Raw genomic sequence first — 11,971 nt, forward strand, 5'->3', positions numbered from 1 at the left:
TGGCCAGATCCTGACTGCAAACTGCATGGCTGCTTCTCACATGACTGCTACAATTTGCTGCTCCATCATGCTCCTCTAACATGCTTCTTCCATTGTGCTTCTTCTCATGGCATATGGGAGCCCTTCTTCCCATTAGACTTCATGGTGGACCGATGGGGGTCCCTCTACATCCTTTCAAAACTGCATGGCTCTCCTCCTTCACACCAGACCTCATGGCGGGCTGGTGTGGTGCCACTGCAGTCTTTCAAACCATGCAGCCAAGCACCCCAAATGGCTACCACCTTATTTTTAAACACTGACCATGGCCTGTAATGCAATCAGTGTGGTAACTGGTCCTGGCCACTCACAGAATCTCACACAGGCCCCATATGCTTTCTCATCACCATTCTATGGTCAAAGTCCCTCCCATCTCCCTGGCACCATACAGCAGCCATAGCCATTTGCATAACCAAGGAACTAGCTACCAGACATAGATATGCCAAGGCATCTCTCAGGAAATTGGCTGTGCTCCATTGAGTCCCCTCCCCCAAATTCTGAGGCTTCTGTTTGCTCTCTTACACTTCTACCAGATAAATCCAATGCAGCAAGGGAAATAACAGCATGCTAAAAAGTGATAATTACCAGAAGCATTAATGAGATCATTTATATATTTCAAAAATTCTACATCTAAACTCTTCTGACTATAAAAGAAATTCGCTCATCTAAGATCTAAGCTGACTTAATTTACACACTATGTCACACCTGGCTAAACAGGGTGATTTCTAAAAGCATTAAGTTAAATGTAATCTGTGATACCTACTAGCTTGTTATCTATTAATTAATCTAAAGTATCACAAAGAGCAGCTCATCTGTACCCTTAGATTTATGATTTAAAATAATTTTTATTTATTTATTTATTTTTTCCATGTCTCCAAGGCATGAACCAGGCATGGGCACAAACCAAAAGCCAACCTGGGATAAACAAGGAGTTACTTTGTCCCTGGATGATATGATATTAGCACCACCAAACCAGGTGCAACTCTACCCAGGTCAGGGACTAAAATAATTTTTAACTTTTCTCTTTTCTCCAGATCCTTCTCCATCCCACCTTGTCCTCACACCTAATAACAACAACAACAAAAACAAAAGGCCTCACTTACTGCCCAATTTTTGATCCCTGTGAGCTATAGCACAATAGAGAGAAAGGTGTGCAGAGTATCAGATCCTGCTATGTAAGAGGGCCATTAGCCCCCTTTCAGTGGACTTCTGATGCAAGAGGAAAGGTTCAAGTCCAATACACCAAGGAGAATCTGGAACACCATTCCAAAACAAAGCTTGATTTCATCTTTTCATCACCAGTGTTTAAAGGGGCCATAAATAAATTCAGGTTACACAAGAACACACATGCACTGACCTAGCTGGTCATACCCTCCCACAACTTTCAGTGTGAATGCGCCACTAGACAATCAGCCAGGAAGGTGGCAGAAAAGCCACTGGAGGGGGTTTAACCACTGAGTCAGGACCCAGCCCCCAGAAAGTGGCCTACCTGTCCTTGGGCAAGTGCCAGAGCAGAAGAGTCAAACTCTGACATCATTTCAGCATTATCCCCCTAGTGCTATGTCCCTATAGAGCAGTGTTTCCAGAATGGGGCCTGCACTAGTATCACACTAGACTGCTGCTGAAAGCGTAGATTGCTAGTTTCTACTCCTTACCTGATGAATGAGATACTGGAAGAAGAATCTGCATTTTTATCAAGTTCTCCAAATGATTCTTATGTCAGTTAAAGTATGGCAACATGGCTCGAGATCACTAACATGCCATCTTTTCTATGTACCTCTTGGGTTAAACCATTAGGAAAAGGAGTAAGGATATCTTGTAAAATAAATTTAAGTCCTTTTTTGACACCTATTTCTATGGCCTCAAGTTAGATACTTAACTGTTCCAGGCCCCCTTTCCTCCCTGGGAGTTTGTAGGGATTGAATAGGTTTGTAGATGAAAATGTACCCTATAAACCACAAAGAAATAAGGGAATGTGATTATACTCTGAGGTATTCCTTTGGCTATAAAAAGCATTTCTGGTTTGAATGTAGAGAAATACTTCCAGCACTAAGCACTCATATGTACATAATCTCATCTGCAGCAGGCTCTTGGTTTTCTCCAGGGTTAAGTTCTGCAGCAAGAACAACAGGAACTGCTAGATCTTACTAAGAACTTATCATATCCTGTGCTATGCACTGAATGCCCTCTCTCCTGTCATCCTCAAAGCAACTCAAATAAGAAAACAGGAGCAGAGGAGTGAAGTCACTTATCAAAGCTGTACATCTATCAGTGGTGGTTGTCATGTCACCAGACAGAGACCAGGCCAAGGAGGGTCTGCCCCAGCACATTCTTGAATGTGTCGGTTCTTGACTTCCTGCAGGAAAGATTTCACAACACAAGTCCAGGCCAGGTGATTTTGAGAGTATGTTTATTAAGGCTGGGGACAATGAAACAAGGAAAGGCTTAATATAGAAGAGATAAGATCAGAGCAACAGGAATGACCCTAGGCAGAGCTGCCTTGGTCCTTAAGAAAGTCACAGAGGCAGGAGGAGTGAGCCAGCTGGGTTGTTTTGGACTCAGGAAACAAGTTACAGAGGCAAAAAAAGAGGGCCTTGGAGACAGGTTCAGGGGTTAACCCAGGATGAGCTGTCACTGCTGCTGCCTGCTGCTCCCCTGGTTGCAAGTCTTGTGGGGACCTTTAACGCTTAGGAGAGAGAAAGCAAAGATACACCCCTAAGTAAAGAAGGGAGGTCGCAGGTGTGCTCAAGGGAGAGCACACATTGGCATCCTTTGTCTTAAGGGTTTTTATCTGTTTTCTGAAGGTGGGTGGTTTTAGGGGAGGTCTCAGGGAAGGGTCTCAATACAATATTTAACAGCTTTCCAGATTTATCCTTGGAGGGGCTGATGCATCAAGATTGAGCCTACAGGGAGTTTTGGATCATTCTCTGGTCAGTTTCATGTTTATCTTGGCTTTATCTGACTCTGTTGTTTTGTTTTGGTTATTTATTCCCCTGATTTCATCTGTTTGGGGCTTTGGCTAGCACTACTGGTACCATCTGGGTCTCTGTTATCTATTTTCCTGACTGGGGTGATTTAAGCTACTCACTCTCTGGTTGGGGAGGGAAAATGTAAACCATTTGCTCCTAAGTGTCCTTAGATAGCGAAGATAAGATCTTATGAATTATTACCTGACTGTAAATTGCTTGGCTGCTTGTTCAGCTGTCTCAGTTTCCCCATTCCACTTGCCAAGGAATGTCCTAGCTTCTTGCTAACCTGCCTCAGCTGAACTCCACAGCCCCTGTACTTGACCACTACATTATTTGAATGGTCATCATTTCAACCCATCAGAACTGAACTGAATCAGCATTTCTACAGTAATATGGTTTATATCACTGAAAGAACAGAAATACAATCAACCACCTGACATTCACTCCATCAAGGCAAATGTGAGAAAATTTGGTGAAATTTTCTGTAGGTGAATCAGTTGAAAGAATTAGTACCGCTGTCTTTTTTTTTTTTTAAAGCAATATGAAACTATTTATTGACCACTGTTTACCAGTATTTACAATAAGGTAAACAGTATACAGTTGGATAACATTTGGTTTACTACAAAGTTAGTTTTTCCTGGCTTCTGTTACAGAAACAGGGGTGTTCCAAAAAACCCCAGAGTTTGCAGCTGGGGGATGGGGAGAAGGAAGCAGCTTTTCAGAATGCCTCCACATGCCTGAGGCCGGTGGCTAGTGGCTTTCTTATGCAAAATGGCTTTAATGCATCCAAAGCCTCAGGTAGATGGGAGGGGTCTTGAACCAGGGGATGGTATGGAGAAAGCACACAGAACCTGCGTAAGGTTCTGTGAATGGTCAGAACTGGTTACCGCACCCACGACATCAGAGGATGTAGTAAGGGATTTAAAAATAAGCGGCAGACATTTTAGGCGGACTGACTGTGCGGATTTAACTAAGGTTAAGGCGGACTGTGCGAATTGGACTAAGGCTGAGGCTGACTGTGCGGATTACAAAAGGACTAACTATACAGTTTACAAGGAGGCTGAGAATCCATGAGGTTCTGGATTAAAAGCTGGTGGACCCCATAACACAGACGAGGTCTCCCCAATCAGGACTGAATGATTGGCAGCTACTGGTAAAGCTGAACTGTGTTTGGAAAGTAGGGAAAGGGTTTCTCTGACTTTTCTAAAACTAGCCTGGTTTGGTAGGGGGGAGGCAAGGATATGTGTTTATGGGTGTTTTAAAGAACATAAGACTTAACAACAGAAATCCGCAAATAACTAAATCTATATAACTGTTAAATAAACTATTCTTTTTCTTTTCACTAAACTCTGGTATTGAGAGTTATAATTTTGGCGTCGGGCAATCGGGCCCCTAACTAAAGAGCCCGCGGGTTTGTTTTCAACTGGAGCAGCCCAGGGGTTCTGTAACAATTTGGCGACGCAGACGGGACGTTAATAATTGCCCGTGGCAGGTCGACCCCCTTGGGAGACACCTGAGGGCGCCGACTGACCGCCTAAGCACGCCAATGTGGTGAAAAGAAAATAGAACTGAGAAGGGATTAGAGAAGTAAGATTGTTTGCTAAAACTTATTTCTGAAGTATTTCTGAAATAATGGCATCGTGGATACTAGATTTGTTTGTCCAATTAGGAGAATTCCTGGAAGTAATAGAACTATGGATGCCTGAGTGGTATATATGCTTTCTGGTCTTTGGGGTTTTTCTGGTTATAGCCATTGTCATGTATGTCTGGGTCAATAAAAGCAGTTCTTGGTTAGCCCCTGAGTGCAGTCCACTGAAGAGAATTTTGGAAAATTGGGATATGTACTGTCGTTATCCTATGACTAAGAAAATGTTAATTTATTATTGTAACACTGTTTGGCCTGAGTACATTCTGGATGGTAAGAAAAGGTGGCCTGTGAATGGTTCTCTGAATTACCTTATGATTAATCAATTAAAGGGGTACTGTCTGCAATCAGGAAATTGGGAAGATGTTTATTATCTAGATGCATTTGTAGAGTTGCATAATAAGACCTTAGCAAAAATAGAGGGCCAAATAATGGTGCAGAGGGAAGAAGAGGCCAAAAAGCCTTTTCCTGAGAGTCAAACGCCGGAAGAAAGGGAGAATGAGGAAGTAGCCCTCTTTAACTCTCTAAATCTGGGAGACAAAGGCCCTAATTTGGCGCCAAGCCAGGCACAGGTGGGGGCGGTTCAGGAGGCCGTAGCTTCCGCAGCAGTGGCTCCACCCCCTCTGCAGGGGGCCCAGGCTTCCGCGACTGCGGCGCCAGCGGCAGCTCCCGGAGTTTCAGAGGCGGTGGCTACCGAGGCTCAGCGCCTTTTGCAGGTGGCCGCAGCTCTTGCTGTACCACCTTCACAGGTGGAAATGCCTTCCGCAGTGCCCGCCCCTTTGCAAACTCAAGGGACTTCTCTCGCGCCACCCTTTTTGGTACCGGCCTCTGAAGTGACTGCAAAGTCAATGACTCCACCCTTACAGGAGGAGGAGTGGGTCTCCCCCGCCAGAACCCGCCAAGGAACTCAGTATAGTCAGGGGGCCTCCCAATTCGGAGCAAGCCAATTCCCTCTACGGCAGTACCCGATAGGTGGAATAAATCAGCAAGGCCAGCCCTCTGGCTACTATTGGGCCCATACTCCGTTTTCCACTTCAGATTTGCTAAATTGGAAAAATTCTAACCCCTCATATAGGGAAGATCCTCAGAAAATGGCAGAGCTTGTTGCCTCCATTTTTGCCACTCATAACCCGAACTGGGCAGATGTACAGGCTCTCCTAAATATTCTTCTAACTGGGGATGAGAGGCGACTGGTTACAAGTAAGGCTAATGAAGAGGCTCAGCGTCTCCATGGAGAGGATCCCCATGGGACCCCCGACCCAACTGTGGCAATTCCTTGGACAGAGCCTAACTGGGACCCAAATGGTGGAGGCCTAGTTCCTTTGAAACACTACAGGAAGTGTATATTGGAAGGACTTAGAAAAGGGGTACCCAAGCCAAAAAGCCTGAATATGGTACAGACTATTCAGCAAAAACCAGATGAGGATCCTTCTGAGTTTTTAGAGAGGATCTATCAAGCCTATAGAAAGTGCACTGGTGTTGATCCACAGGCACAAGAGAATTTAAGAATGGTGAACATGACATTTATTGGGCAGAGTGCCCCAGATATTAGATGGAAACTCCAGCGTATAGATGGGGTATTAGGAATGAGCCCCTCTCAGTTAGTGGACATCGCATTTAGAGTTTACCATGCAAGGGGAGTAGAAAAGAGAAGACAGGACCTGATGTTCTTTAAAACAGGCTGGAGAGGCCAAAGGAAGAAACAGGACCCTAAAGAGGGGAGGAAAGAGCCATTGGGCAAGGACCAGTGTGCCTATTGCAGAAAGAAGGGCCATTGGAAAAATGAGTGTCCAAATCGTAAGAAGGGAAGTAGAAATGAAAACCCTTGCACCCATTCGGACCTGGGGACAGAGTCTTACTGAAGACCTGGAAGACGCAAGGTCCTGAACAGCAGCTGGCTGAACAATGGACTAGTCCCTATGATGTTTTGCTAACAACACATGCTTCGTTGAAGCTGGTAGGAATCAAGCCCTGGATACACCACACACGGGTAAAACGAGCACCGCCTGAGGAGGACACAGACCCTGCTGCTGTGACTGACACCGAAAGGGAAAGTTGGACCTGCACTCCAGAAGAAGATTTGAAATTACTCTTTCGAAAAAAAAGGACAGTGAACTGAAACACAGATTAAAAGTGTTTCTTTTGCTTTAGGCATGTCCTTGCAAATCTAGGGAATTTTAGCTGCCAAATGCTGAGTTTGGGTAGAGTCCTTTACAGTGTGGAAAAGAATTGGAAATGGGTTATGGTTAAATCTGAATGGGTAAATATATGGAAAGTTTGTGCATGTTGCAGAAGGTCTGTGGAAAGTCATAAAAATATGTAGAAAGGTTGTGAAAGTTTTTAAACCTGGGAAAAGGGAAACCTCAACTACTTGTGGTCTAATTGTATGGTTACTGTACCCCTGGATTGGCATTTAACCTTGGGACCTATGAAAGGTCATTTGGAATTCCCTGTGTTGGGATTGGCATTAGCCATTGGGGACCTAGGAAAGGTCGTCTGGAATTCCCTGTGTTGGGATTGGCATTAGCCATTGGGGACCTAGGAAAGGTCTAGAATTCTTGGGGACCTAAGGAAGGTCTGGAATTCTCTGTATTGGTACTGGCCATATAATCTGAAAGGAAAATTGAGGTTTCCTAGAGAAAGTTAAAACTTCACATGTAGAAAAGTGAACAAAAGAAAGTATAAGGCATGGAAATGCAATTTTAGGGAATATTAGAAGGACAAGGATTTTCCTTCACACTGTGTATTTTTCTCCCTATCTGATCCCTCCAGAATTTGGCAATTTAAAGGAGTAAGTAATTACATTAGGTTTCTTTGCATAAAACTAAAAAGACCAGTTGTTAATAAAGGTATTGTTAACCAAGACTTTTGACTGGAGTGACATGCCTGAAGGAGGCATGCTTGGGCTCTGGTTGTCACTAGAAAGCCCTGAGGAACTGGACTTGACTTTTGAAGCTGAGGAAAAAGGCCTGACACCTTGGTTGGTTGTGCGGTTCATGGCAGTCTTTCCAGGGAAGGAACGAAGGTTGCTTTCCTGAAGGATGGCTAGAAAGAACCTAAGGCACAATGGAAAACCCAAAGGACTTGGGAAAGCAGGTGTTTGCAGGCAAGGCTGAATGGCAGGTGTGTGGCTCAGCTTCTGTGCCCTGATGGGCAGACTAAAGTCAACATGAAGTTTCCTTGTATAAGTTCCAGCAAAGTAGACTTAAGGATCATATGTGATCAATCACTGCTGCTCTTGTTGTTTTTATGCAAATGAACAGGCTAAAATTAAAACTGGACTTAATGCAGTCCCTTTACTGACAAGGAGGGTGATCTTAAGGAGAAAAATCGTGACTCAAGGAAAATCACAATGCTCAGTGCAGCTAACTGTCTATAAAGTTTGTTCTTCATTTGAAAGTTAAACCAAGTCTGTGACATTATCAAGGATGCTTAATTTACAGGCAAGAAGAATGTCAAGTGCCTTGCAACTGGATGTCTTCCCAATAAGACAGTCTCTCAAGTTTGAAGACTGGTTTGTCAATTGTGTTGTGTGATTTAATATGCATGTTCTTTCTGTTTTCATAGGGCGTAAGCCTATGATCTCTACCTGAGTGATTATCTGTACATATAGGCCTCACCTAAGAAGCCCATCTGCATCGCCACCTCCTGAGACTCAACGGTTTGGCTGAACTAAGTGGTTGAGTTGGTGAAGTATGGGGTGGTCTGTGGGCTTCACTTTAAAACTGGTTTCTTTTCTGTCCTAATGGCTTGGACAGAAAGGGCCCAGAGGTCTGAGAGGGGGGAAATCCAAAATTTATACCCCTCAGCCCAAGCTAAGTATAGTGGGCAAAAGGGCTTTGGACAGGTGTGACATGCCCTGCACACCTTCCTCCAAAGAAGCCATTATTTTTTTCTAATGTGGGACATTGAAAAATTAACTCCTGCCTTTTGTATATAGTGGTTGTAGGTTGAATTGTGTTTTTTTTTTAACCCTGTTGCCAAATCTGTTGCCCTCAGAATACGACAAGAATGTCAGCTTGTCCAGCAGTGCCAGCCCTTGGAAACTGAGCATGTTGCTACCCAGGAACAGCCAACTGACCTGGACTCTGCAAGATCCTTCCCCATGTGGGAAGGCCACCCTCCCCTACATCCCCACTCTTATTAGGGATTTCTAGACCCAAGGGTAGGCAGGACAACGACCACGTCCAGCAGGAAGCAGTTAGAGGAGCATGAGACCTTCGCCCATTGTCCTTTATAAGATTATAAAGGGTCTAAGTCTGAGAGGGGGGAAACTGTTACAGAAACAGGGGTGTTCCAAAAAACCCCAGAGTTTGCAGCTGGGGGATGGGGAGAAGGAAGCAGCTTTTCAGAATGCCTCCACATGCCTGAGGCCGGTGGCTAGTGGCTTTCTTATGCAAAATGGCTTTAATGCATCCAAAGCCTCAGGTAGATGGGAGGAGTCTTGAACCAGGGGATGGTATGGAGAAAGCACACAGAACCTGCGTAAGGTTCTGTGAATGGTCAGAACTGGTTACGGCACCCACGACATCAGAGGATGTAGTAAGGGATTTAAAAATAAGCGGCAGACATTTTAGGCGGACTGACTGTGCGGATTTAACTAAGGTTAAGGCGGACTGTGCGAATTGGACTAAGGCTGAGGCTGACTGTGCGGATTACAAAAGGACTAACTATACAGTTTACAAGGAGGCTGAGAATCCATGAGGTTCTGGATTAAAAGCTGGTGGACCCCATAACACAGACGAGGTCTCCCCAATCAGGATTGAATGATTGGCAGCTACTGGTAAAGCTGAACTGTGTTTGGAAAGTAGGGAAAGGGTTTCTCTGACTTTTCTAAAACTAGCCTGGTTTGGTAGGGGGGAGGCAAGGATATGTGTTTATGGGTGTTTTAAAGAACATAAGACTTAACAACAGAAATCCGCAAATAACTAAATCTATATAACTGTTAAATAAACTATTCTTTTTCTTTTCACTAAACTCTGGTATTGAGAGTTATAATTTTGGCGTCGGGCAATCGGGCCCCTGACTAAAGAGCCCGCGGGTTTGTTTTCAACTGTAGCAGCCCAGGGGTTCTGTAACACTTCTACTGAACCAGTAACCCAAATACTGAGACTGAGCCTACATGTAAGGAATGAGCTGGAGTAAAAACATGCAGGTCAAGACTTTGGATTATGGAAGTTTGCTCATCCATTTATTCCAGCAGGCCTAAATTGCCAAGGTTTCTAATGACTTGGTTAGGTTTACATGAATAAAGTTTTACACACTCCATGATCATAACATTTTAGTCAATATAACACAGGGATTTTAACTTTAAGGAATGACTTACTAGGTGAAACCTTTAAGTCTTGCTTGCCTAACTAAAACACACCAGGGTTTGCCTAGTTTCCTCATTTGGGAGGGGACGTTGTTGGTAGTGATAAAATTTTCCTTTCAGGAGTTTTGCAAAAAAACACTTGCATTTATAATTGTAGATACGGACATGGATTCTGATATGGCTCTTTAATTGTCCAATTTAAACTGCTTACATGACATTCAAATTGCCCAATTAATTACAAATTATCTATTTAATTTCAAAGGTTAAAGCTTCAGGAAAAAGTTCAATTTAACTTGATGTGATTTTTTTCTTAGGTTGTTGAAAATGATGGCAGCCCAGAAACATGAGCTTATCTATGGTTGTGAAATGCCTTTTGTTTTGGATAAAAAGGAAAAAAAAAAAACCGGAAACCATTTACATATGTATACATGCCAACCACTCCCCACCAAATAAACAAAAAACCCACAATGATCCTTAAGCATATATGACTTAAACACAAATTCTGAGTAACAACAATGAAGGTTTCCCCTGACATTTAGAAAGCTGTTCTCTAATGCAGAGGAAAGAATATCATGGTATCAAATGTTCTTTTCTGATAAAGGAAGCAACTACAGAAAGCTTTTGTTCCAAAGTGACCAGTGCTACAGATGCAACCCCCCACAACTCCCCCAGTACTACTTCAAAACAAGCATGATTTTTATTAGAATGTAGTTATTTCTTCATGCTATTAAATAAAAAACCGAGACCCAAATTTTATATATATAAAAATACATATATAAAGCAATGCAAAGAATTATTGGGCTTCATCTTCTGGACAAGAATGCCAAGTTAGTGTCTCCTCATAAAAAGCAATTACAATTTGAGGATACTTCATATTTGCCTATTTTTCCAGCACCAAATCTGCCTCATCTGAATTTTTCCACTTCAAGAGAAACAATTCTCCACTGCTGTCTGTGGCACCAATTATTCGTTCAGGATCAAGACCTCTGGCAAAGCCTCTTGGTTTATCAGCAGCATCTCTTTTCTTCTTTGATTTGCTATCATCAGATTCACTGTCAGGTAAAGACTTTCTTTTTGTACCATCTTTTTCTTTACCAGCTTTTTGAGAATTAAGAAATGCTTCAGTTAACTCTGGACAATCTAAATTTTCTTCAAGTTCCCAGGTATTGTCAGCATCTGTGATTCCCTTCCATTTCAGGAAATACTTCACCTTCTCAGTCACTACACGTCGGTCCGATACTTTTTCCACTACAAATTTTTCAGGCTCTGCCTCTTCAACTTTTTTACCCTTTCCATTCTGCTTCTTTCCCATTTTTTGCAATGTAGTTTTATTAGAGGCCATTTTTTACTGCAGACGTGAAGACCTGTTATTCGCCGCTTCCGCGCTGCTCCAGCTCCCGAGTCCACGACGTCTCCTGCCCTGCGCGCCTTCAGCTCCAGCAACACCCGAGGGGGAGGGGGCCGGGGCCTCACGCGCGGAGCGCTGCCGCCAGAGTACAGCAGTCTTGAGTCTCTGCCAGCAATAGGGCTTCTTTGCTCCTCTCATTGCCCTAACGGCAGAAAGAGCAGTGAGCCTCCTAGAGCCTCCAAACTTTTCATAATGGTTTTCACACTCCAGCTGCGACAGTGACTCCAGTCGTTAAATATAGCCTGCCAGGTTGTTACTGTTAAGTCTGTCAAACACACAGGAGCCTGTTCTTAGTATTTCAATAGTATTTTCTTTTTCACTTACTCAAAGAGATAAAGAAAAAACTCGCATGTTTGCTTTTAGCCTTCATCAACAGTCTAATTTACTACAAAGAAAATTGGTAGAAGCCCTGGCTGCTGTGGCTCAGTGGATTGAGCGTCGGCCTGCAAACCAAGTGTCACTGGTTTGATTCCCAGTCAGGGCACATGATTAGGTTGCACGTCAGGTCCCCAGTTGGGGGCACATGAGAGGCAACTGCACATTGATGTTTCTCTCCCTCTTTCTCCTTTCCTCTCTCTCTAAAAACAGATAAATAAAAT

At 43.5% G+C, this 11,971-nt stretch overlaps 1 protein-coding gene and 1 non-coding gene across 2 annotated transcripts; both read right to left on the reverse strand.

Annotated features, from left to right (window-relative positions):
- Positions 1-902: 902 nt before the first annotated feature.
- On the reverse strand, positions 903-1,038 carry LOC150000268 (small nucleolar RNA SNORA48). Its single transcript, XR_016513850.1, has one exon. It is a non-coding gene; the product is annotated as a small nucleolar RNA SNORA48 (small nucleolar RNA).
- Positions 1,039-10,916: 9,878 nt separating this feature from the next.
- On the reverse strand, positions 10,917-11,306 carry LOC150000269 (chromobox protein homolog 3-like). Its single transcript, XM_090289020.1, has 2 exons — positions 11,141-11,306; positions 10,917-11,067 (listed from the first exon to the last, which is right to left on the reverse strand). The coding sequence occupies exons 1-2, from the start codon at positions 11,304-11,306 to the stop codon at positions 10,928-10,930; spliced, it is 306 nt and encodes a 101-aa protein (XP_090145146.1). The 3' UTR covers positions 10,917-10,927.
- Between the last annotated feature and the right edge of the window lie 665 nt (positions 11,307-11,971).

Source organism: Furipterus horrens, unplaced genomic scaffold (assembly GCF_987537825.1).
Source record: "Furipterus horrens unplaced genomic scaffold, mFurHor1.1.pri manual_scaffold_10, whole genome shotgun sequence".
Lineage (NCBI taxonomy): Eukaryota > Metazoa > Chordata > Mammalia > Chiroptera > Furipteridae > Furipterus > Furipterus horrens.

What these genes read in the sequence shown, in the direction of transcription:
- LOC150000269 (XM_090289020.1), bottom strand. Translation starts at nt 11,306, where the DNA reads ATGGCCTCTAATAAAACTACATTGCAAAAAATGGGAAAGAAGCAGAAT. An exon ending in GAAATGGAAGGGAATCACAG is followed by an intron (nt 11,068 to 11,140) that starts ATGCTGACAATA and finishes TCTTAATTCTCA; the next exon opens with AAAAGCTGGTAAAGAAAAAG.